At 39.6% G+C, this 20737-nt stretch overlaps 3 protein-coding genes and 1 non-coding gene across 15 annotated transcripts in view; 3 read left to right on the top strand and 1 right to left on the bottom strand.

The window, feature by feature from the left end:
• LOC144638600 (uncharacterized) overlaps nt 1-5519 on the top strand; it is a 26229-nt gene extending 20710 nt beyond the window's left edge. For all 11 annotated transcript variants that reach the window (XM_078497790.1, XM_078497797.1, XM_078497789.1 and 8 more), the window contains 6 exons: nt 757-1047; nt 1894-2206; nt 2583-2682; nt 3035-3305; nt 4256-4360; nt 5088-5519. In XM_078497790.1, the coding sequence (XP_078353916.1) occupies nt 757-1047; nt 1894-2206; nt 2583-2682; nt 3035-3305; nt 4256-4360; nt 5088-5243 (1236 nt within the window). In that variant the 3' untranslated portion in view covers nt 5244-5519. The remainder of the gene's footprint in view (nt 1-756; nt 1048-1893; nt 2207-2582; nt 2683-3034; nt 3306-4255; nt 4361-5087) is intronic.
• On the top strand, nt 262-336 carry Trnai-gau (transfer RNA isoleucine (anticodon GAU)). Its single transcript has one exon. It is a non-coding gene; the product is annotated as a tRNA-Ile (tRNA).
• Nucleotides 5520-7157: 1638 nt separating the features above from the next.
• LOC144639422 (uncharacterized) lies at nt 7158-15146 on the top strand. 2 transcript variants are annotated; one of them, XM_078498748.1, is made up of 3 exons: nt 7158-7241; nt 7321-7425; nt 10503-11202. In XM_078498748.1, the coding sequence occupies exons 2-3, from the start codon at nt 7326-7328 to the stop codon at nt 10865-10867; spliced, it is 465 nt and encodes a 154-aa protein (XP_078354874.1). In that variant the 5' UTR covers nt 7158-7241; nt 7321-7325; the 3' UTR covers nt 10868-11202. The 2 variants fall into 2 exon arrangements, with proteins under 2 accessions (XP_078354874.1, XP_078354873.1); XM_078498747.1 differs by lacking the exon at nt 10503-11202 and adding an exon at nt 14297-15146 and having other exon boundaries at nt 7162-7241.
• A 4667-nt stretch (nt 15147-19813) lies between these two features.
• LOC144638596 (DNA-directed RNA polymerase I subunit RPA1-like) overlaps nt 19814-20737 on the bottom strand; it is a 57483-nt gene continuing 56559 nt past the window's right edge. The window contains exon 38 of the mRNA XM_078497785.1: nt 19814-20175. Within this exon, the coding sequence (XP_078353911.1) occupies nt 19882-20175 (294 nt within the window). The 3' untranslated portion in view covers nt 19814-19881. The remainder of the gene's footprint in view (nt 20176-20737) is intronic.

The following is a 20737-nucleotide window of genomic DNA, read 5'->3' as shown; positions in this document are numbered from 1 at the left end:
ACCTTTGGACAATATTTTGAAAATCTTTGGAAATCTTCAGAAATGGTCGGAAATCTTCAGGAAATCGTAGAAATCGGGGAATTTTTTCTTTGTCCCACGCTCGTGTCATGTTGAATAATTTCTTCACTATTTATCACCGAGCTTGAAATCTACCATCTTTATTATTTACTACACATTTGATGATTTCGACATTGCTGATCCTAGCAGTATGCAGGATGCGTGTCACATATCAACCTAGTAAATGGCCCAGCTCAACAACGAGTCTCTCGTAGCTCAGTTGGTTAGAGCGCCCAACCGATATCTGGGAGGCCATGGGTTCGATTCCCGTCGGGGACTCAGATTTTTTTTTTGTCCCACGCTCGTGTCATGTTGAATAATTTCTTCACTATTTATCACCGAGCTTGAAATCTATCATCTTTATTATTTACAACCTCATTCTTAATAAGTTTATAAATAAACAAATTAATACATAGCTGCTTGGAGATATGAAATTTATCTTCGAGTGTTCAAATTGATATCGACTGGTGAGATATCTGACACTCGAAGATAAATTTCATATCTCCGCGCAGCCATGTACATGTATTATCCTCTATTTTTTATAGGAAAAATGTATGTCTTGATGTACACATTGATGAACAGTGCTGTACACGAGAGATATTCAGCAGCTTTGATGTGACTTGTAAATTAAACCTCGGAATACAGATCGCTATTGTTCAACAAAGTATTGACAAATATCTTCAAATATTTTCATCATAGGTTGCATTTTTAGTGCCTGTGTTAACAACCATGATCAAACAAGGTCACCTTAGCGGTGGCTTCCTAACTGGTGAAACTCAAGCCCCCACAGCACTTTGTATTGCACCAACTCGTGAGCTTGCTATTCAAATATACAAAGAGGTTTGCAAGTTTTCAAACGGAACTGTGGTGACTGCTGCAGTGTGTTATGGTGGAGTTAGTGTACAGCACCAACTGGATAAGTTAAGGAGGGGATGTCATATTTTAGTTGCTACACCAGGACGGCTGCATGACTTTGTTGGCAGAAATCGGGTATGTATTTACTTTATTGACTGAGCATGAGGGCCGTTCTTTGATATTATCAGCCAAGGTCTTGCTGGTAGAATAATTGTTTTGTCAGCCAGCCAAGCATTAACATCAGTCATAGTGCCTGTGGGTGTCGCTGAGTATTAGACAGTCACAGCATAAATTATGTTATATTCGTGATAAGCTTTAGCCATGTGATAAATGTAATAACACATCTTTACATCCAAAATACCTAATAATCTGGGAAGCACTAATACTTGAATATCTTTGGTTAATACCTTAATGGTTATAACAATTTTTGCAGAGCATATGTGAACCTCAGTTTTCTTTATTTTTATGATAAACTTTTGTTTTGACCCTTATTCACTTAACTTTCATTATAAATATTCATGGTTGTGATAAACTTTAACATTTTACTAACAATACTTGTAGTTTGTTATGTGACACATTATCTATGGTTGTATTTTTCCTGGCACTTGTTGGTTTTGTGATACATATAGATTGTTAAATTTTTTCAAACCAGTTAGTTGCGTGACAGATAGTTATATTTTCCTAACACCAGTTGTTGCGTGACAGATAGTTATGTTTTCCTCACCGTTGTTGCGTGCGTGTGTTTTCCCCCGTTGTTGCGTGCGTTCTTCCTCCCTGTTGCGTGCGTGTTTTTTCCCCGTTGGGGCGTGTTTTTCCCCCAGTTCGTGCAGTGTTTCCCACGTTGTTCGTGACGATGTTATGTTTTCCTAACACCAGTTGGTTGTGTGACAGATTCTTACATTTTCCTGATACTGGTTGGTTGTGTAAAAGATCGTTACATTTTTCTAACAGCAATTGATTGGCTGACTTTTTTTGCCACAGGTTAGCCTGGCGAATGTACGCTATCTAATCTTAGATGAAGCAGACCGCATGTTGGACATGGGATTTGAACCTGAAATTCGTAAGTTAGTTGAGCGGTGTGGAATGCCTGATAAAACAAACAGACAGACACTCATGTTCAGTGCTACCTTCCCGGATGAGATTCAACGTCTGGCAGCTGACTTCCTGAAGGAGGATTACCTTTTTGTGGCTGTTGGTCGGATTGGTGGATCTAATCTTGATATTACCCAGACGGTAATTTCTGTTCCTGGTGACGATAAACAGGAGAAACTCTTTGAAATCCTGCTCAACTCAGGTTTGTATATCTCACAGAGTTGAAGCTTAAATCGGCTGTTTTTGATGTGTGAGACCAAGGGTGATAAAGTTTATTCCCAAAGCTGAAAACTAAAGCAATTTCTTGGCCATCGTAAAATAAACAAGCCACCAATCCAATCTGGTACCTCGGTAATTTTTGAGACAATTAGCAAACAGATATAATGTAGCATTTTAATTTCTTTACAAATTCATGAAAGGTTTGGCAAGTTTGAAACTTTATCGAACATCCTACAGTAGGATAGCCAATCAAATTACGAAGTTATCACTTAACAGTACTGTATATAGGAGTGCATGTAATTTGGTTTTTCAGTGAATAAAATTAAACATCATCAGTAATTAAACTTGTTCTCAAACAGGCACAGACCGCACTCTCATATTTGTGGAGTTAAAACGCGTTGCAGACTTCCTGGCATGCCTTCTGTCACAAAACAACTTTCCAACTACAAGTATTAGCGGGTAAGTATTGTGCGAAGTTTGTCATCGCTAAAGAAATAAAAACAACACTTTGTTGACCACCAACACCAGTTTTAGTCAGCTGTTTACAGTTATAGTGCGAACTCGTTTGAGTATTTTCTAAGTAGACACTTGGTCAATTCACTGTAAACGTAACATTTTTCAAGTAAATGTTGAATTTACTGAAAAACCAGGTTCGCGAATAGAATTGCCATTCCAAATTTAGCAAAATACGAAGTTTGATTGAGTTCTAATTTAAACTCGAGGAAACACAGGAGTTTGAATTTCATGATTAGTTTTACAATTTAGTATTTAAAATGTCATACTAACCGCGAATTGTGCTATTGCGTTACAGAGACAGAACACAGCAAGAGCGTGAGGCGGCGTTGCGTGACTTCAGGAGTGGGCGAGCACCTGTACTTGTAGCTACATCTGTGGCGGCACGAGGCCTGGACATCCCGGATGTAAAACACGTGATTAACTTTGACCTTCCTCAGGACATTGAGGAATACGTGCATCGCATTGGTCGCACTGGTCGGATTGGAAACAAGGGGAGGGCTACTTCTTTTTTTCAACCAGGAAAAGATGAAAGACTTGCCCGCAGTTTAGTGAAAGTTTTATCTGAGGTAAAGGCATGAGAACTGTTGCCGTCCAAAACCTCATGTGCCTGGCCTCCTGCTCCGCGCGGCCCGTGTCGTGGGGCCTCGTTCGCGGATTCCCACACTGAGTGTCTACTAATTTGTGTTAGTCATAATTTGCGAGAAGCGTAATTAAATAAAGAAACCTCAGCACTATGATAAAGACACAGTGAATTAAATACTTGTTGTGGCATACATTTTCTTTGCTGTTTTGCATTTTGGGAGCCGGTTCAAAGGGTGGATAGGCTATCCATCGGATAAATCGCTATTCAGCGGGTTAGTGTCAACAACAACAAAACTACACTAACCACTGGAAAGTGAATTATCCAGTGGATAGCGTTGTTCGTCCTTTGAGCACCCTGGGTCAGGTGTTTTTGAACCAAAATTAGACCAGGGCTTAGGTTAGGAAGTATACGTTATTACTCGAATAAGCGCCCCCCCCCCCCGAATAAACGCCTCCCTCGAATAAGCGCCGCATTTAGGACAAAAAAGTTAATAAGCGCCGCAGTACCGATGCGGCGCTCGTTCGAGGAATTCCGTTTAACTTAAAACAGCACTAAAAACCAACTCTAAAACAAACTTGGACATTTCTTTCCATCAAAAGCGATGTTTTGCAGTTCAAAGTGACTGTTTTACTGCTCGGCCATTAGTTTTCTATCCAACATTACAATACATAGTTCTCTGTTGTGAAGGCCGCGAACTTTGCCAGGATAGCTAGCTCCACTTCCTTCTTCAGCAAGAGACGAATACTGACAGTCAACAGACGCTATTTTCAATTACTGTAAAAGATAAGATTGTTGGTTGCGTCCACATTTTAAATAAGCGCCGCACTTGAGGCGCGAAAAATTTTATAAGCGCCACGGCGCTTATTCGAGTAAATACGGTGTACACAATATCCTCCAGGATTTAACTTGCACTGTATTTAATGTGTGTCACAGGCATACCAGGAAGTTCCAGAGTGGCTAGAGCAAGTAGCAGAAGAGGCAATTGGCTCATCATATGGCCCAGCCGGTGGCAAATTTGCATCCAAAGACAGAAGAGAGGTACTTTATTTTGTATTGCTGTTGGTTTTACATTACTACACTAAGTCATTGGCTCCACTTTTTAACCAATCAGAAGTTCAACCCAAACTAACCGTAACTCGCTCACACACGATTTCCACGCTTCCTGCCGGCTACATGTATTTGCTGCGAGTTTTGATTGGTTCACATGATTGGTGTGTCATTGTTGATTGGCTTGAGTGGCTACTTTGGTTTTGATGTTACGACAATCAATCAAAATTTGCTTTACGCTGTAAAATAATATTGTCTTTTGTTGCAGCTTAAGCAGTGTTCACACTAGGCCGAAACATGATTAGTCTGATCATGAATAAAACATGTTTCGTTATGAAAAGTGTTCACACCAGGCAATGCATTGCGTGAATCGTGAAACATGATTATTCTGAACATGGTTGAAACAACCTCACGAGGTAGTTGCAATAACCAGAATACGAGTTATCAGGGTAAATTTTGATCAAAGGAAACAAAATTTAGTTCGAGTTAGTGGGGAAGTCGAGTTATCCGAGTTCGAGTTAACGGAGAAAAAAATGACTTAAAAGTGGGGTCGAATCCACGGAAAATGGGAATAAGTTCGAGTTAGCGGGGGAGTTCGAGTTAACCGAGTTTGAGTTATGGCGGTTCTACTGTAGTTGGCCAAGTCTTGAGCTTCTTTCCTTGATAACCAGTTTTAACACATAATAAACTACTACTCGTCTCTATCGTATTTCTGCAGAGGGATCATTCTAGACCCAGTTATTCCGCGGATGTGATGGGAGGTGTTAACAGGGGCATGGCACGACTTGATGTCAATGCACATAGCCAACCTCGTCCCAGTCCTAGTCACAACAGTAATTCAGCGGCCGCCGAGGATGAAGAGGAATGGGACTAACAAACACCGTTGTTGACTCTAAATGACCGAAAATGACTGGAACGGGTCATTTTGTTATTGGTTCATTTAAAACCACAAGGACTACTGTGGCTGTTTATTTTATATTGTTAACTTCTGTTTTGTTTGAGTCGTTAAAGAAGATCGTTATGTTACATTGTTTTGTTATGGTTCAGAGAATTTTATATTAAAAGAAGCTGCTTAAGGGGGACTGGGATTTCCAACATCTGTTCAGAATGTTGACAAATGTTGACAAAAATAAAAGTAAATGTTAATCCACCATGTCTCGAATGATTGTTAAAATTAAGTATATACTCTACACCAAATGCGTAAATTCTTCCTCGGCCCAACAGATTAGCCGGGATCAATTTTGGTGTAGAGAACGTTTATGGTATTTTTTTTTTACTATTTCTTTCTTTGCGAGGTTTGCTACTTAAACAAAACATAGACATCAAACTGGTTCGTGACAAAATTCAGTATTTGCTCAAGCAACCACGGGCTATGACTCAAAATTTAGACCCACCGTTGTCTGAACTCTCGTAAGCGGCCACAAAGGCTTGACACGGGAGGTTTGACCGTAGTAAATTAATATATAAATGATGCGTTGAAACGCTTAGTTTCAACACCGGGAAAGATATGCGAATGATATTGTCCTCTTCGCAGAGGCTCCTCGGGAGATCATAGAGAGGATCATAGAAAGGGAGGGCGCGCGGGGAGCGATGGGAAGGAGAGAAAGGCGGCAGGTTAGGTTTTCTCCTTCCCATCGTACACCGCGGGCCTTATAGTTTCCTCTCCCCAATACAACAGAAGCCTCTGCGAAAGGTACAGCGAATGACTCAAAGCGGTGTTTTGTGATTTAATCGGTGGTTAGTTATTTTTCTCCCCTTGCATTAATATCATCGATAACAAAAAAGCATATTAGTTAATTAGCCTCTTTTACAGACCATGACAAATAAAATATCAACCTGAATTATGAAAACTTATTCCTGATGCAATTTTTGCTCTTAGGCCGACAAAAACATAAGCACTGTGTTCCCCTTCCCTTCGCGAGAAGCCTAACCTTGCTATAAACAGCTGTCGAATAATTCTCTGCCTAACTTGGATGCTATGTATTCTTTGTCTAACTGATGCACCATTCTCAAACCTAGCGCTACAAGTCTTTAAAAACTAGTTTGTGTAACAGGGGCAATGTGTCCGGGTTATTTGTCACTATTATTATTTCACTCGATCTCCTACACAAGGAAAAATTTTTCCTGTTCTTCAAAAAATCTGTCGGTTTTCGTTTATTTCGGGTCTAGATTATATATCAAGGTTTTTTAAATACCCCTACAGCACTTAAATTTAGGGTTTTTTTTTTTCGTGTTCATCCAGATTTACACCCTATTTCAGTTGTCGCTAAGGTTAAACGCCTCTTATAACCTTTTCACTCGACCCTTTAAACAAGCCAACTTAGATTACAGTTTAAAGCTGCACGCAACACTGCATATTTGACAGTCTTCGTAGCTGATCACAGATTCGCAACTTTGCGATGAAAAATAACGTCGCTTCTAAACTGCTTTACTTGTCTTTTCACGGTGTTTAGTAATCAACACATTGAAACAAACTATATACCACCATGATAAGTCAAAGCACCAGCCCATCACCTGAAAAACTATATTCACTTAAAGATCCAAAATGGCTGTTTTGGAGTGAACAACTCAACAACGATTTTATAGTTTTCTACCCGCCAATAGTTGATGAAATTCCTTTTTTATAAACTTTCTAAAGCACTACGCTTTTAACAATATTGTTCTGGCGAGTAATATTTTTAACTGTGAAAAATCCACCAGAAACTTAGAAAACACCCTGCTTTCAACTCAATCCTTTCAAGACAAAAGGACGATGGATCATTAAAATTCAACTTCACGTGAAAGCGTAAATAATTAACAATCACATTATATAAAAGTAATAGAGGATATTCTTTGTATTGAGCTGGGTGATCAACCGGACAAGAGCAGTCTGGTAAGTAACTTATATTCTTCTACACGCGAAATATAATTTTTGATATTTTCTGAACGGTATTTCCGTTGATATTTTGCAGGAATCATGGATAGCAGAATAGCTGTTTGCTTTATCGTCTCCTCGCTGTTCCTCATCGTCAGATCATGGCCCACAGAAGTTCGACCCGTTGCTAAACAAGAGCCAGGTTAGTGAAAACTGATTGTCTTTTGTTCCACTCGGCTGCATCAAAGCTGTAAAAATCACATTTTGAACTGTCTACGGTTTTGAATTTTTTCTTTCACATTCAGTTAAAACAAAACTGGAAAAGTTTAGGACGTTACAAATGAAGTTATCAGTTAAGTTGCACGCGAGTGCGGCTACGAATTGGCCATAGCTATAAAGAAGAACAGAGCATTTTGGCAAGGTGAGCTTTTTTTTCACTTTCCTTGAATATTTTCTACTTTCTCGAGAAAATATGCGGATTCCGTGGCATTTCTGTGCAAAGCTCGTCGAAAGATTTTTAAAAAGATCCTTGCGTGTAATAAAAAAATCTGATTTTTGACTCAAGTAACAGAAATTTTCATTGCACTTAAATTCTCCGTAATGTTACAATCTAAAACTTTCTTCGTCGCTTTAGTAGCAGATGAATAACGTTAGTGAATTGGCTTTTCATGATTTGGTAACTTTTCAATTTCGCGATTTTTTCGATTGTGGAGTTCTCAACTAACTTCTTGGGTAATTTTAAAATCTATTTAGTAATAAATTACGATTTTTCACGAAATCGCTAAATTAACTTGTCACTAATGTTGTAACCTTAGGTAGGCCATAACAAAAATCACTGGCCCAGAATATTATCTAACTAACAGAAATAACAGTAAAAAGTATAAAATCTTTTTTTAAATCAACAGCTTCGTATTTCAGACAAAATCATTTAGATTTTACGTTTCCCAGGTCTATTGTTCTAGTCTTTTGTGTGGAGAAGTTGTTTGACACGAGTTCAGACTGGTGGCTAGGGCTTAGCACACGCTTTGTGAATATTCAATAACAAAACGGGTGAAAAGTGCTTTGTTTACTCCAACAACGTCATCTAAAGCACCAGTAACGAAGCCATTGCAAGAAAACGCTTGAATCTCTGTTGTTTTTATTTCTAAAATGAATTCGAATTTTTTCTTTATTAATTTTCCTCAAAACGTACTTAAAACTAGCGATGGTAACATGCTCTGATACACTCGGCTGTACCGTATCAAAACAGCGCTAGAAAAGTATGCTCGTTCATCAAACAAAACGGTCGAAAAGCTTTTAAAATCAACACGGGTCAAAAAATTAATTTACAGAATTCAGTAAGAAGCGCTGACGTTCGATCATTTTTTTCGTATGAGCAAATTGAAGGAATGTAAAAAGACGCTGCAATCTGATCATTTGTTCCAAAGCCTGTAATGGTAACGCTCCCTAATGCTCTAACGCTCGAAACTCTAAATTCAGCACGGAAGTTAACAAAACTTCAAGCTGACATTTTAACCGTTTAACTTGTCTGCGCATACAGCACAACAATTTCTTCTTGATTCTATAGAAAACTTTGCTGTGTTTAAGGTGACCCCTGCAACAATGTAACGTTCCAACGCTCTTACGCTTTAAACTCTAAATTCAGCACGGAGGTTAACAAAACTTTAAGTTGTTAATTTTAACTCTTTTCCTGTCTGCCCATACAGCACAACAATTTCTTCTTGATTCTAAAGAAAACTTTGTTGTGTTTAAGGTGCCCCTGCAACGCTGTAACGTTCCAACGCTCTTACGCTTTAAACTCTAAATTCAGCACGGAGGTTAATAAAACTTTAAGTTGTTAATTTTAACCCTTTGACTTGTCTGCCCACACAGCACAACAATTTCTTCTTGATTCTAAAGAAAACTTTGTTGTGTTTAAGGTGACCCCGTTGTTATTCCGGGCGCACTCGTCTATGGCAGACTTTGGGCCATAACTTTGTGGTTTAAACGCGATGCCTGTAATTTAACTAAATACAAATCTAAATACTTAACTAAATGCTAATTAATTAACCTAGTCCTGGTTTCTATGAATGCTGTGTCTCTAGAAACGTTTGGAAAACTTTTACCTATCATTTAATAATGATATACTATAATTCGCTTTAACTGAGACCCATGGATAGTGAACGGGCACATGTAGCAGTTAATCATATAATTCTGAGTGCAATTTAAAATAAACACGAGTACATTTTTCAACGCTAACTTTAAAAATATTGCAAGTGCTTATTGATTCCAAATTGCACCAAATTGTTGCTAATGATAACAATGATAATAATGGCTTTCCTTATTTTTAAGGATGATAATGCTTAATGATATTGATTAATGATAATAATGTCTTTATTGGAAATAAAGGATGAAATTTCCTTCCAAGTAACTTGTCTCATTGACTTCATAATATCTTTCTTAATGTCTTTATTATTACTAAATATTACTAAGATTACTAACCTTCCAATGGTGTTAGAAAATCTTCGGGTGAACTTCGCAATTTTCGAACGTTTTCAGGGGATTTCCGGAAACTTTTGGTTATGTTTGATAAATCTTCGGAAGACCGTTAGTGAGCTTCGGCCGAGTTTAACATATTGGATGACCGTCGGAAGTCGTAACGGGTCTTCGTGGTTTCTTCGCACTAACTTCGGAAATCTTCGTTGTAATTTGCACTCATATTACAACTTTGCATACGTTTTCCATGAACGATGCACTCATCTCTTAGCCAAACAGAATAACATAATTTATTTTAAGTGTACAACAAAGGCCTGTAGTGCAGATGTCCTGTTCTTAGAAATTAAGATAAAACAGTGAACTGTTCTTTACTGCGTAGAAAATATGTAACCCTAACCCTCACCCTATAACCCCTACCCCACCCTAACAAATAAAAATAATATATATATTGTGTTCAATATATCGACACATTCAACAGGGGGCTTAGATATAAAATATTATTGACTATAATGTTATAACCGTTACAATATGAACTAATCTGATGTACTGTTTTTTGCAATTTTTACAGTGTTTTACAGTTACCGCAGGTCGCGTAAATTCACACTCTTGTTACCGAATAGCAAAAATATAGGGGCTGTATTCAAGAAAAAGCACTAGGATCTAGGAAAAGTGAAAAAAGTTACAGAAGACCGCTCAACGAGCCATTGTTTCTCTTTTTGATCGATCGTTGGGATATTCTTGGAAACCGTCAGCGATCCAAATCGCAGTGATGGTACGATTGTTTATTTCTTTCATCATTGTCAGGTGGAAAAAGGCAAACTTGGTATTATCCACCAGCACCCCCACCTCCTCCACCACCACCACCTCCCGGTCCCCCCGGACAAGACGGACCCATGGGAATGCCAGGACCTCAAGGACCAGACGGACCAAAAGGCCCCCCAGGACCCCCAGGACTACCCGGACCACCCGGTATACCGGGATATCCAGGAAACCCCGCGGGACCCCCAGGAAGAGACGGACCTCCTGGACCCCCCGGACCAGCCGGCGGTCGGGGACCACCCGGAGATATGGGGTCGATGGGAGCCCCCGGTGGGGCAGGTGGCACCGGACAGCACAACGGGAAACGAAAGAGAGAAATGACCGAGTGGGGAGAAATAACAGGACTGTGAAGAGAAATTACACACAATCGCCGATACTCAGAAAAATCAAATACGCTCAGCTGGAGAACATTGCTAGCTTTTCTACGATTTTCTTTACTCTGTTTGCCACTGGAGAAGGATTCCAAGAGACCGTCTAATTTTTGTACGAAAATCTCTACATTTTGTATTTATAGGTTAAATCATTTAACACGGTTTTATATCCAGTCAAACAGCTTTTTGACATGATTGTACGGTTATCAACATGTCATTTTCGTTCGTAGCGTCCATGCGTTTTATGACCATTATGTTTTATGCTGTTTAGTTTTTGGAACAAAAATGACCCGTTTGAAAATAAAAATTAGCATCTGTGTTTAGTTATATCACAACAGGTTTCAATAAAATACCCATCATAAATACACTCTCACTTTTCTCGCCATTCATCTACCTTAAAATACCTCTATCCTAAATATATCTCCACCTTCCTTGCCATTCATCTACCTTAAACACCTCTATCCTAAATATATCTCCACCTTCCTTGCCATTCATCTACCTTAAACACCTCTATCCTAAATATATCTCCACCTTCCTTCCATTCATCTACCTTAAATACCTCTATTCTAAATATTCTCCACCTTCCTTCCATTCATCTACCTTAATGTTAGTTTTCACCGGGCAAAATCGCAACCTCAAACGCAAAAGAAGAACGAGCACATACCGATTCTTTCTACGCTTTTCTCACGTGGCATAAGCGCGAGCATAAGAAGTATATACTTCATAAAAACGGCGAATGCATAAGTTCACCGAGTCACATCACCATCAGTGCATCAAGCTAGTACGACAAACCAATTTCAAGCACGAAAATTTAAATGGTTTCCAAAGAGGTGAGAAAGAGCGGAAGTTGCTCGACGGCATTTATGGACATTAGATCATGAAGTTTATACTTGCAAAAAAAAAAAAAAAAAAAAAACAAAAACTTTGCTTGCCATACACCTATCTTAAATACACATAAAAACACATAAATGAATAAACGAAAATACATACACTGAAATATATATCACTTTCACTTTCCTGGCCATACAACTACATTAAACACCTCTTCCCTAATACACCTCTCCAACATACCCAATGCATATTATTTTCAGAAGGGTTTGTATTTTCGTTTATAGCTTACCAAGTGGCTAAAAAATCATGAAAAGTAAACGCCCAGCATGACTCCTCACATGTGAATATCTGGATCATTTTTACACGAATCATCGTTTGGCTGACTTTTTTGTGCGAATTCTAAACCGCACTGATCTCTACTTATACGAAATGACTCAATATTATTTATTCGCGCGTGCGTAATTTGTGACTCAAGCGCGAATCACGAGGGACGCAAGCGACATTATTCGGGCGCAAATAAACGATATTCCTCCAAAAAAATTATTTTAGAATTTTAAAATGTTAAAAAATACAACAAAAATACAACAACCTTACTTCACCAAGGCATACGTATAAAATAAATAGCCTCGCTGTCTGAAAATAATCAACGCTGGACCTAGATCTCAAGGATAATCACAATACGTAACATTTCACAGTTGACCATAGGCGTATAATTTTCGTAGTACTTCAACTAATTTAGGGCGCGTTCGTTTGGGAATACTCTGTAGGAAGAATATATTCCGGAATATGAGGAGCAGAATAGCCGGAATGGAAATCCAAGTATTCCGGCCGAACGCCTGTTTTCAAAAGGGAGGGATTGGTTGCCATGGGACTGACTATCTTGCACTCAGCTCATGTAGTGAGAAATAGTGAGACAGCTGATGACATATTATACCACGTAATCACAGTTCATGTATTGAATACAAAACAGCACTCCGGTTAGCCTAATTTAGCTTAGGTTGCTTGCGGTTAGCCTTTATAATAGGGTTAGGATTTCGAGCCAAAAAATTCATTTTCAAGGGGTTTTTCGCCGTAGGATGGGCAGTAGGCAATTAAAATGAAACGCTCAGAAGACAGCTTCAAAACGAATAGTTTGAATATAGTCCTTCGCTGCGCAGACTGCGCAGAACACTTTTTCAGCAGAGATTATGAGCACAGCTTGTTAAACGAAACAAAAAATTGCAAATGCCTATTTATTGGAAATTGCACAAGAAATAGTGTAATAATAGATAATTTACAGCCTTGGGCTTAGCAACGATTACTAAGGCAGTTGGGAAGTATCTTTGCTCTTCTGGAGACTTTCTGAAAGTGCTTCTAAACCTTCAAATAATGTTAGAAAATCATTGGAATATTTGGCTGACCTTCGGCAATCTTCGTATAAAACGTTAACTCAGGTAATTTTCGGAAATCTCCGGGTGATCGATGATCGAAAATCTACGGAAGGTTTCTGGTGAACTTCGGCGGTCTATGTTGTAAGTTTTTTTTACAGTCACATTACAGCTGTACTCGTGTTATATGAAAGCTGCACTTATTTTTTAGCCAATAATAATAAAGTATTTTTTCAAGTCTGCCATCTGTTACAACAAAGGTGTGTAGTTGCAGGCACGGATCTAGAATAAATGGTGACCGATTTCCTAAACGAGCGCAGGAGGCCCAAGCTTCTAGGGGGCCCCGGGTGTATGTTCCCCCGGGAAATTGTTTGGATTTTAACTCCCTAAAGTCCCCTTTCCTGGGTTTCTAAGTCATTCAGACAGCATATTTATTTATTCTGAAAATTCTGACCGATTTCCGTAAAACGGTGGAAACCGGTGTGGATCCGCGCCTGAGTTGAGATGTCCGTTTTTTACAGTTAAACCACAGCTTACAAAATCGCATTCTCTGCACCTCATTATTTGTTGCCATATAGCAGAGACAAAAGGGTTATACGAAAATACAAAAAAATAGAACAAACGACTTAAATTGTTTCTATGTATATTGAGGACTATATTCAAATTTTGAGAGCCGTTATATTATTGTCACTCCTACTCTGGCCCTATAGAAAACTAGTGGACATTTTGGTCATTCAAAAGCTTTCCTATCTTCGTTTTCATCGTACTAGCTTTCCATTTAAGGCTGTTGGTAAAACCCGTGACGGTCAAAAAGTCGTGACGGTCAAATTTGGTAAAACACGTGACGGCTATATCCGTCGTGGATCCGATTTAAGTCCTGTTTCACAAGAAGGAATAACAGGCCTCTCTCCTCCACAGAGGCTTAGCTTAAAGGTCGGCTTAAAGGAGATGTTTGTGTGGGAAGAATACGCTGAGTAATGTGAGTGCAGGCGCAACACAATGCTGGAGGTGTCGTCCGACTCTTTCGATTATTGCTCCTGCGCTCACCTCGCACAGCTGATTTCTACAACGAACGCTCCATCGAATCTCTTAACGGGCCGTTTGTTCTCTTCGTAAGCGATCTTTGCGTTTCCAAATCACATTTGGTGACCCCAGCGGTCGTATGGAAACCAGCAACGACTAATGTTTCTTTACTTCTTTTACTTTTCAGGTGGAAAAAGACATTTTTGGCTTTCTCAATACCAGCCACCACCACCACCGCCACCTCCACCCATTCCACCACCACCTCCTCCCGGTCCCCCCGGACCAGACGGACCAATGGGAATGGCAGGACCGCGAGGACCAGACGGACCAAAAGGCCCCCCTGGACCCCCAGGACTACCAGGACCACCCGGTATACCGGGATATCCAGGAAACCCAGCGGGACCCCCAGGAAGACCAGGACCAATGGGAGCCCCCGGACCAGCCGGTGGCCAAGGTCCCCCTGGGGATATGGGGGCGATGGGAGCCATAGGCGGTGTGGGCGGCGTTGGACAGCACTTGGGGAAACGGAAGAGAGAATTGTCCGAGTGGGAAGAAGCCACAAGACTATAAAGAGAAATTACACACAATAATCGATATTGAGAAAAGTACAATATGCACAACTGGAGAACATTGCTAACTTTTCTTAAGATTTTCTTTCACTCTGTCATTTAACAGGCATTCCGAAAGAGCGTCTAATTTTTTTGTATAAAAGTCTCCACATTTTGTATTTTAGGTTAAAGAAAATTACATTGTTTTACATCCACTCCACAATTTTTAGAAATGATTATAAGTTATCATGTTATTTCTTTTCCTCCTCGCATCTCTACCAAAAAGAATTGAAAACTTCGGTTTACGATGCAGTAGATTGTCAGCCATAATATGTCTAGAGATCTAACTCGCCGTCCACTGGCTTGTATTTGGTTTGACTTGTGAAAAGAAATGAAACCTCGCATCGAGAGCTTACGAGTGCCAGAATTCTCTGAGCTATGCGATAATACATTCCCAGAGAAGAATAAAATTTTGCTGCAAAAGCTTTTTGTCTGTTGTCAAGTCTTTGTTTACTCATAGCTGACATTTAAAAATCAACGCTGGCTTATTTAAATATTAAAAATTTGCGGGGTTAAGCCTGGTTTTCACTCACGCGACGTAAGCACAAGCGCAAGGATAACAGCTCTTATTTCACCGTGAAAACGGCTTCGACGCAAGCAAACGCACAAGCGCATTACATTTTGACCCTTGTGCTTGTGCTTTGGTCAATTTTTTTTACCATTTCGCGTGATTACGCTTGTGCTTGCGTCGCTAGTGAAAACCTGGCTTTAAATTAAACTCTGGGCGTCAAGAAGCGCAGGACATTATCGTTCTTTTTTTTAAAAAAGGTCTTTTTGGAAAATTACCACAGGTAGTCCGAGCTCGATTAGCGTCCGCATCGAGTTACGCAATAGTCGAAATATAAGAGGAGGGGAGAAATAAGGGGAGAAACAGTTAAATTTTTAACCTAAAACTGCGAGCGAGTTTTGAATAGAAAAAAAACTTACCTTGCTTCAGTCGTTGATTTCTCTTTCTGGGTCGATTTATGACTATTTATGTGGTTTTCAGTTGCATTGCTTTGCACTCCTTATTTCTTCAGAGGGCAAAGCAATGGAACTTAACCCTTAATTATTCGGTGAGGGTAAAAGGCGGAATGAGTTTGCGGAATGGCATGTGGCATGACTTGCGGAATGGCATAATTATGCGGAATGTAATTTACGCGGGATGACTCATTGACATAAATTTTACTGAAAAGCGCGCCAATTTTTAAAGAGCAGACGCTTTATTTTAAAAATACTGCGGGCTTAATGATGACAATCGATTGAAGATAGCGTTCTTCACGGATTCTACGAAAAATATTTCGGCGGCCAGTGTTTCCCCAACGCTAAGGATTTCCCATTCTGTGGACGGTAGGCATAAATAGATTGTGCTCGGCAACTTTTGAGCAACTTTTAGCGTTTTGAGCAACTTTTTGTGGTACCAGCAACCTAGGGCAACTTTTGCCTTCCTTGGCAACTTTTGAGCAACAAATTGATAGAAAACCGATCCAAACCATAAAAGGTCGTTTCATTTCGAAGGATTTTATTAATACTGGTTTTATCAAAACTGATTTTATTGAAACTAAGGATATACAATAAAATGACAATAAAATAACACTTGCTTTACGCCCACGAAATCTGGACAGCGGCTATATCTAACGGGCTTTTGTTATTCGCTGCAACATAGAGGTTCGTTAAATCGAGGTTCCACTGTACTACAAACCGAAAAATGCCTCGGATACATCTTTGTATTAATATTCATGTAGCGGTTATTAATACTGTATAAGTTAAACAAAACATCGAGACAGAAAGTCCAGTTTTGGCGGATGTCATCTCAGCTTCAGTAAGTAGAGGGTACAAAGCAGAGAGATTACGAACACTACGGCATATTTGTTTCATTAGAAGTCTACTAGCCCTGCTTTTCGTTAGTCTCCTTCGCAGCCGCTCGGGCTGAAATGACGCAACGCTCCCGGTTCGGCTCGAGTGTCGGGCTGCGAAGGAGACTAGCTTTTCGCCTCCCATTATGAAGACTATATAAACTCAGTGGAAGACTTGAACATTAACTTAAAAAAGCGGCAACCGACCGCCGATCGAGTAGAGCGAAACTTTCATATAGTGACTATAGTCACTGCACAGTAAAAACAAGCTATCGTATTTCAAATCTAGCTCGCATTGCAGGTTTACCGATAAGGCAGATAAGGAATCCGGCGAGTAATTATCACTGCCTACTTGTTGTGAATACTTGGCTTTCTCTTAGGAAAAGAAAATCATTCGCTAAACATACATTTTATTTTACCGCGAAGATCACGAGACGCACATCGATAAAATCCACTGCGGTGTAAATAGTGTCACACCAGCGGAGAAGCCGTGTCACGATCTCTTCATCGCTGTAATAAAAAGCTAGAAATATACCAAAAGTAGTTGTCTTCAATGAAACCACTAGCTTTTTCCCACCCCTAGCAAGTTTTGATTTAGAAAGAAACGATTCCTGGACCTAGGCAGTGACACGGTCACACATTATTTCGCGGGCGACTAACAACACGTCACTTGCTTTCATTTTATACTGATTTAAATGCCTGTAAATGCGTTGTCTTTTTAAAAACCTTCTCTTCAAATGGGTTGAACTTGACAGTTGTGTGTCTTGCCTTGAAGTACGTAGCTTTAGAACGAATATCGTTCTGTATTTTGAGGCAAATAGACGAGAGTTTTCATTCATGTTAAAACTACTCACACACAGCTAGTCGATAATTCAAGTCCTCATGGTCCTCGGAAGCGTCACGGCAAATAGCGAAAATAATTTCTCTGCTTCTGTTCGGCGTAACTCGGTGATTTGAACGGTGAAATGATCTTTACAACGATGTTCTATGGAAGTTTCCTGCTCAGTCCTTGATTGTTTGAGTCAGCAGTATTTAACAAGACGGCTTCTCTTTTAAAATTTGGCGCGCTTTTTAGTATAATTTATGTCAATGAATCATTCCGCGTAAATTACATTCTGCATAATTATGCCATTCCGCAAGTCATGCCACATGCCATTCCGCAAACTCATTCCGTCTTTTACCCTCACCGTTAATTATTATGCTAAGTCCGGACTATTCCGGGATTTGGAGGAAAGGCCATTCGACCACTTATGACGTCACCAATTTACACGTCAGCAGATTTTTGTGACGTGCAACTTATAGAGTTTGGATAGATCTTTCCACAGGAGTGTCCGTCTTGACTATTGACTGCATTCTAACAGAGCTAATCGAAAAAAACGTGATCAGTTTTTGGTGTAAAATTGGTGCTAAAACAGGCCAATATACCCGTACTTAATCATGATCTCCTTTCCAGGGTTTTCCATTGATTAAGATCAAAACTTTTCAGGCCAGTAGAAGGGGTGCACAGAGTAAAAGGTAGAGAGAATAAGAAAGTAGAGAAAAACGAAAGGAAAGGAGCAAGGAAAAAAAATCGGAACGGTTCAGTAAAAAAAAAAAATTAAAAATTAAAAAAACGTCCAAATTTTGGCTTATGCGCATGCGCCAAGTAAAATGTTGCACATTTTTACATGGAAATTGCATCAAAAACCTACTGCAGTGTCAGAAAGTGCATTTCTAGCAAAATTTAGGACCGTAGAGCCAAGAAAATCGATTAACGGTTAAAAAACCCCTGTTTTTTGGAGAAATTTCAGCATATTAAGGGTTAAAACCACCTATACAGCCAGTCACTGGAAACAAAGAAATGTCTGAACGAGCCAGGTCATTTTTTGTTCAGCATTTGCTCGTATTTTAAGGTTTAAAAATTTAACTGTTTCTCCCCATACAGATCTCAATAGTTCGACTGTTGCGTTAGTCGTAACCTGCGATCAAGCGTTGAGGGAGGGTGTGATCTCAGGTTATGTAAGACGATGCGTAACATAGTACGGACGCATCGAGCTTAGGGCTTTCCACAAGTTGCTCGAGATTTCCAAAAGTTGCCCGTAATTTCTCAAAATTGCTCAAAAGTGCCCATACAAAAAGTTCTCTGATAATAAGTGCTCGAAAGTTGCTCCAAAATCAAAACGCTTCTTCGGATCTCTCCCTTTGGGGATTTCTGCAGTTTATCACTTAAGAAGAAGTATCTCAACAATGGGGAATGAGGATTCTTATGATGGTGTGTGACGTCTGGGTTGAGTGGCGGGTGGAACGTCTAGTCCTCCAACGCCTTCGTAATCTTCGGAAACGTCGTTTGCCTTTGAAACACTCGGATTATCTTCGGAGATCTTCGGTCTGGAAATTGCTTAAAATGCAAAAAGTTGCTCGAGAGAGAAAAGTTGCTCGAGGGGAAAAAGTTGCTCGAAACATGAAAAGTTGCAAAAAGTTGCCGAGCAACTGTGGAAAGCCCTAATCGAGCTTGGGCTGCCTGTGAAACAACAAATACTCAACCATAGTTTTTTTAATCAGAAAGAAGTTGATTAAGGAAGCCTACAATCAGCTTTTATTTGTTGTTAATTTGGCCTGATTTTTCCACGATTTTTCGAACCTCCCTCGAGAAATCCGCGGTAAAATTGCAGTGTTTGACTGAGTGAAGCCAATCCAAGGGAAACGACTTTTGGCTCCAGTTATCGGGAGGTTTGAGAAATCAGGATTCCTCTGTAAATCTTTTTCAAACACGAGTTGACTCACAGGAGCCTTTGATGTTTATAGTTCCTGGCCTCCCGCGGTATCATAGTTGGTGCTGATTTGTGGACATAAAATTCAAGGAGTATTCAAGCGCCAAAAAATAAGTTTTCAAGAAGTATTAAAAGCAAATTCACTTTGTCACTTGCACTGTTTTGAAATGTTTTCATTAGTCAATAGCAACTTAAGAAAAGCTTCCCCGGATATAAAATCCATTTCAATTGACACAACCACAAATGGTTTCGTCAAATTTGTCCCCGATTTTGAAATCTGCACTCAATCTTTGAACAATCCTATATTATATCCCATCCAAACAAATATTCAAGGAGTCTTCATTATTTTCAAGCACTTTCAGCAAAATTCTTCTTTTCAAGGGTCTTTCAAGCGCCCTTGAAATCTAAAATTAAATTCCAGGGCCTTTCAATGAGTAGCATGAACCCTGGGTATTAACATACAAATGAACAAGACGTTTGTTTCCTCGCCACTTGTAGAGGCAGAGCAAAGTTAGAACCAACAACAAGCTTTATTTGCAACATTACAGATGACAATATACAAGCGTCAAGGGCTAATTTTTAGCATAACGGCTGAAGCAGCTCAAAGCAGCCTGTTCCACTTCCGACCACTCGGCCAACTACAAGTCTTGACGATGGAGAAACCAACTTTTCCGTGTCTCCTGACAGGACGGCTCCGCGCAGGAAATGTGTTGTGGTTTCAAAACTCATTTTCTGAAAGGGGGAAGCGTTTGAATCGAGTCCAATGCGGTTAAATGCTTTGATGGTCCCTTCGTAAGTCATGTAGTCTGCCACGAGGCTGAGATGGCGTGGATCTACGTGGATTCCGTACGCGCCAAACACGTTCTTTATTTCCTGCAGAAAACAAGTGAACCACACATTAATGACATGGTGTCGAGAGTGAAGTTAGGCGATGGTAAAAGACATTTCTCTGTTATCACCCAGATTGATGAAAACAAGCATTCAGGAGAGACATTCTACATTGCAAGAAAGTTCCAGCTCAGCTTGGGAAACAGATTCTTCAAAATACAAGCTGAGAAATTTCTGAAATATGATTGGTACAGACCCAGACCACATGCGCGTAACAAGTGCGAGGTTAGACTAACTTGCTTTCCAAATTTGGCAACTACAAAAATTTCTGTCTTCGAAAACAATGTGGACATTTTTAATGTGCAAATTTGAGGCATTTGCACAAAATAGCATTTAGATAGCGAAGCCAGCAAACAAAAACAACGCATTGTCAATAGTGCTGAACAAAACTAACTCTTTCAATCCAAAGTTTCCGTTCTTTTTTTTATGGGCGAGAATTTAGTTGGTTCATAAACACAGGCATATTCCCTAAGCAGCCGTCTTTCTTCCCAACACTGTATTGACATTGCCATTTAAATCAGTGTTTACAAAAATAGAAAGAAATCTT

The sequence above is a fragment of the Oculina patagonica genome, chromosome 14 (genome assembly GCF_052425735.1).
Source record: "Oculina patagonica isolate OP01 chromosome 14, crgOcupat, whole genome shotgun sequence".
NCBI classification, from domain to species: domain Eukaryota; kingdom Metazoa; phylum Cnidaria; class Anthozoa; order Scleractinia; family Oculinidae; genus Oculina; species Oculina patagonica.
Note: the sequence above shows the minus strand (reverse complement) of the source record. Positions and strands in the feature narration are given on the sequence as shown.

Bases quoted from the DNA above. Each gene is read 5' to 3' on its own strand.
- LOC144639422 (XM_078498747.1), top strand. From the start codon at position 7,326: ATGGATAGCAGAATAGCTGTTTGCTTTATCGTCTCCTCGCTGTTCCTC. The intron at 7,426-14,296 runs GTTAGTGAAAAC...TTTACTTTTCAG, and splicing joins CGTTGCTAAACAAGAGCCAG to GTGGAAAAAGACATTTTTGG.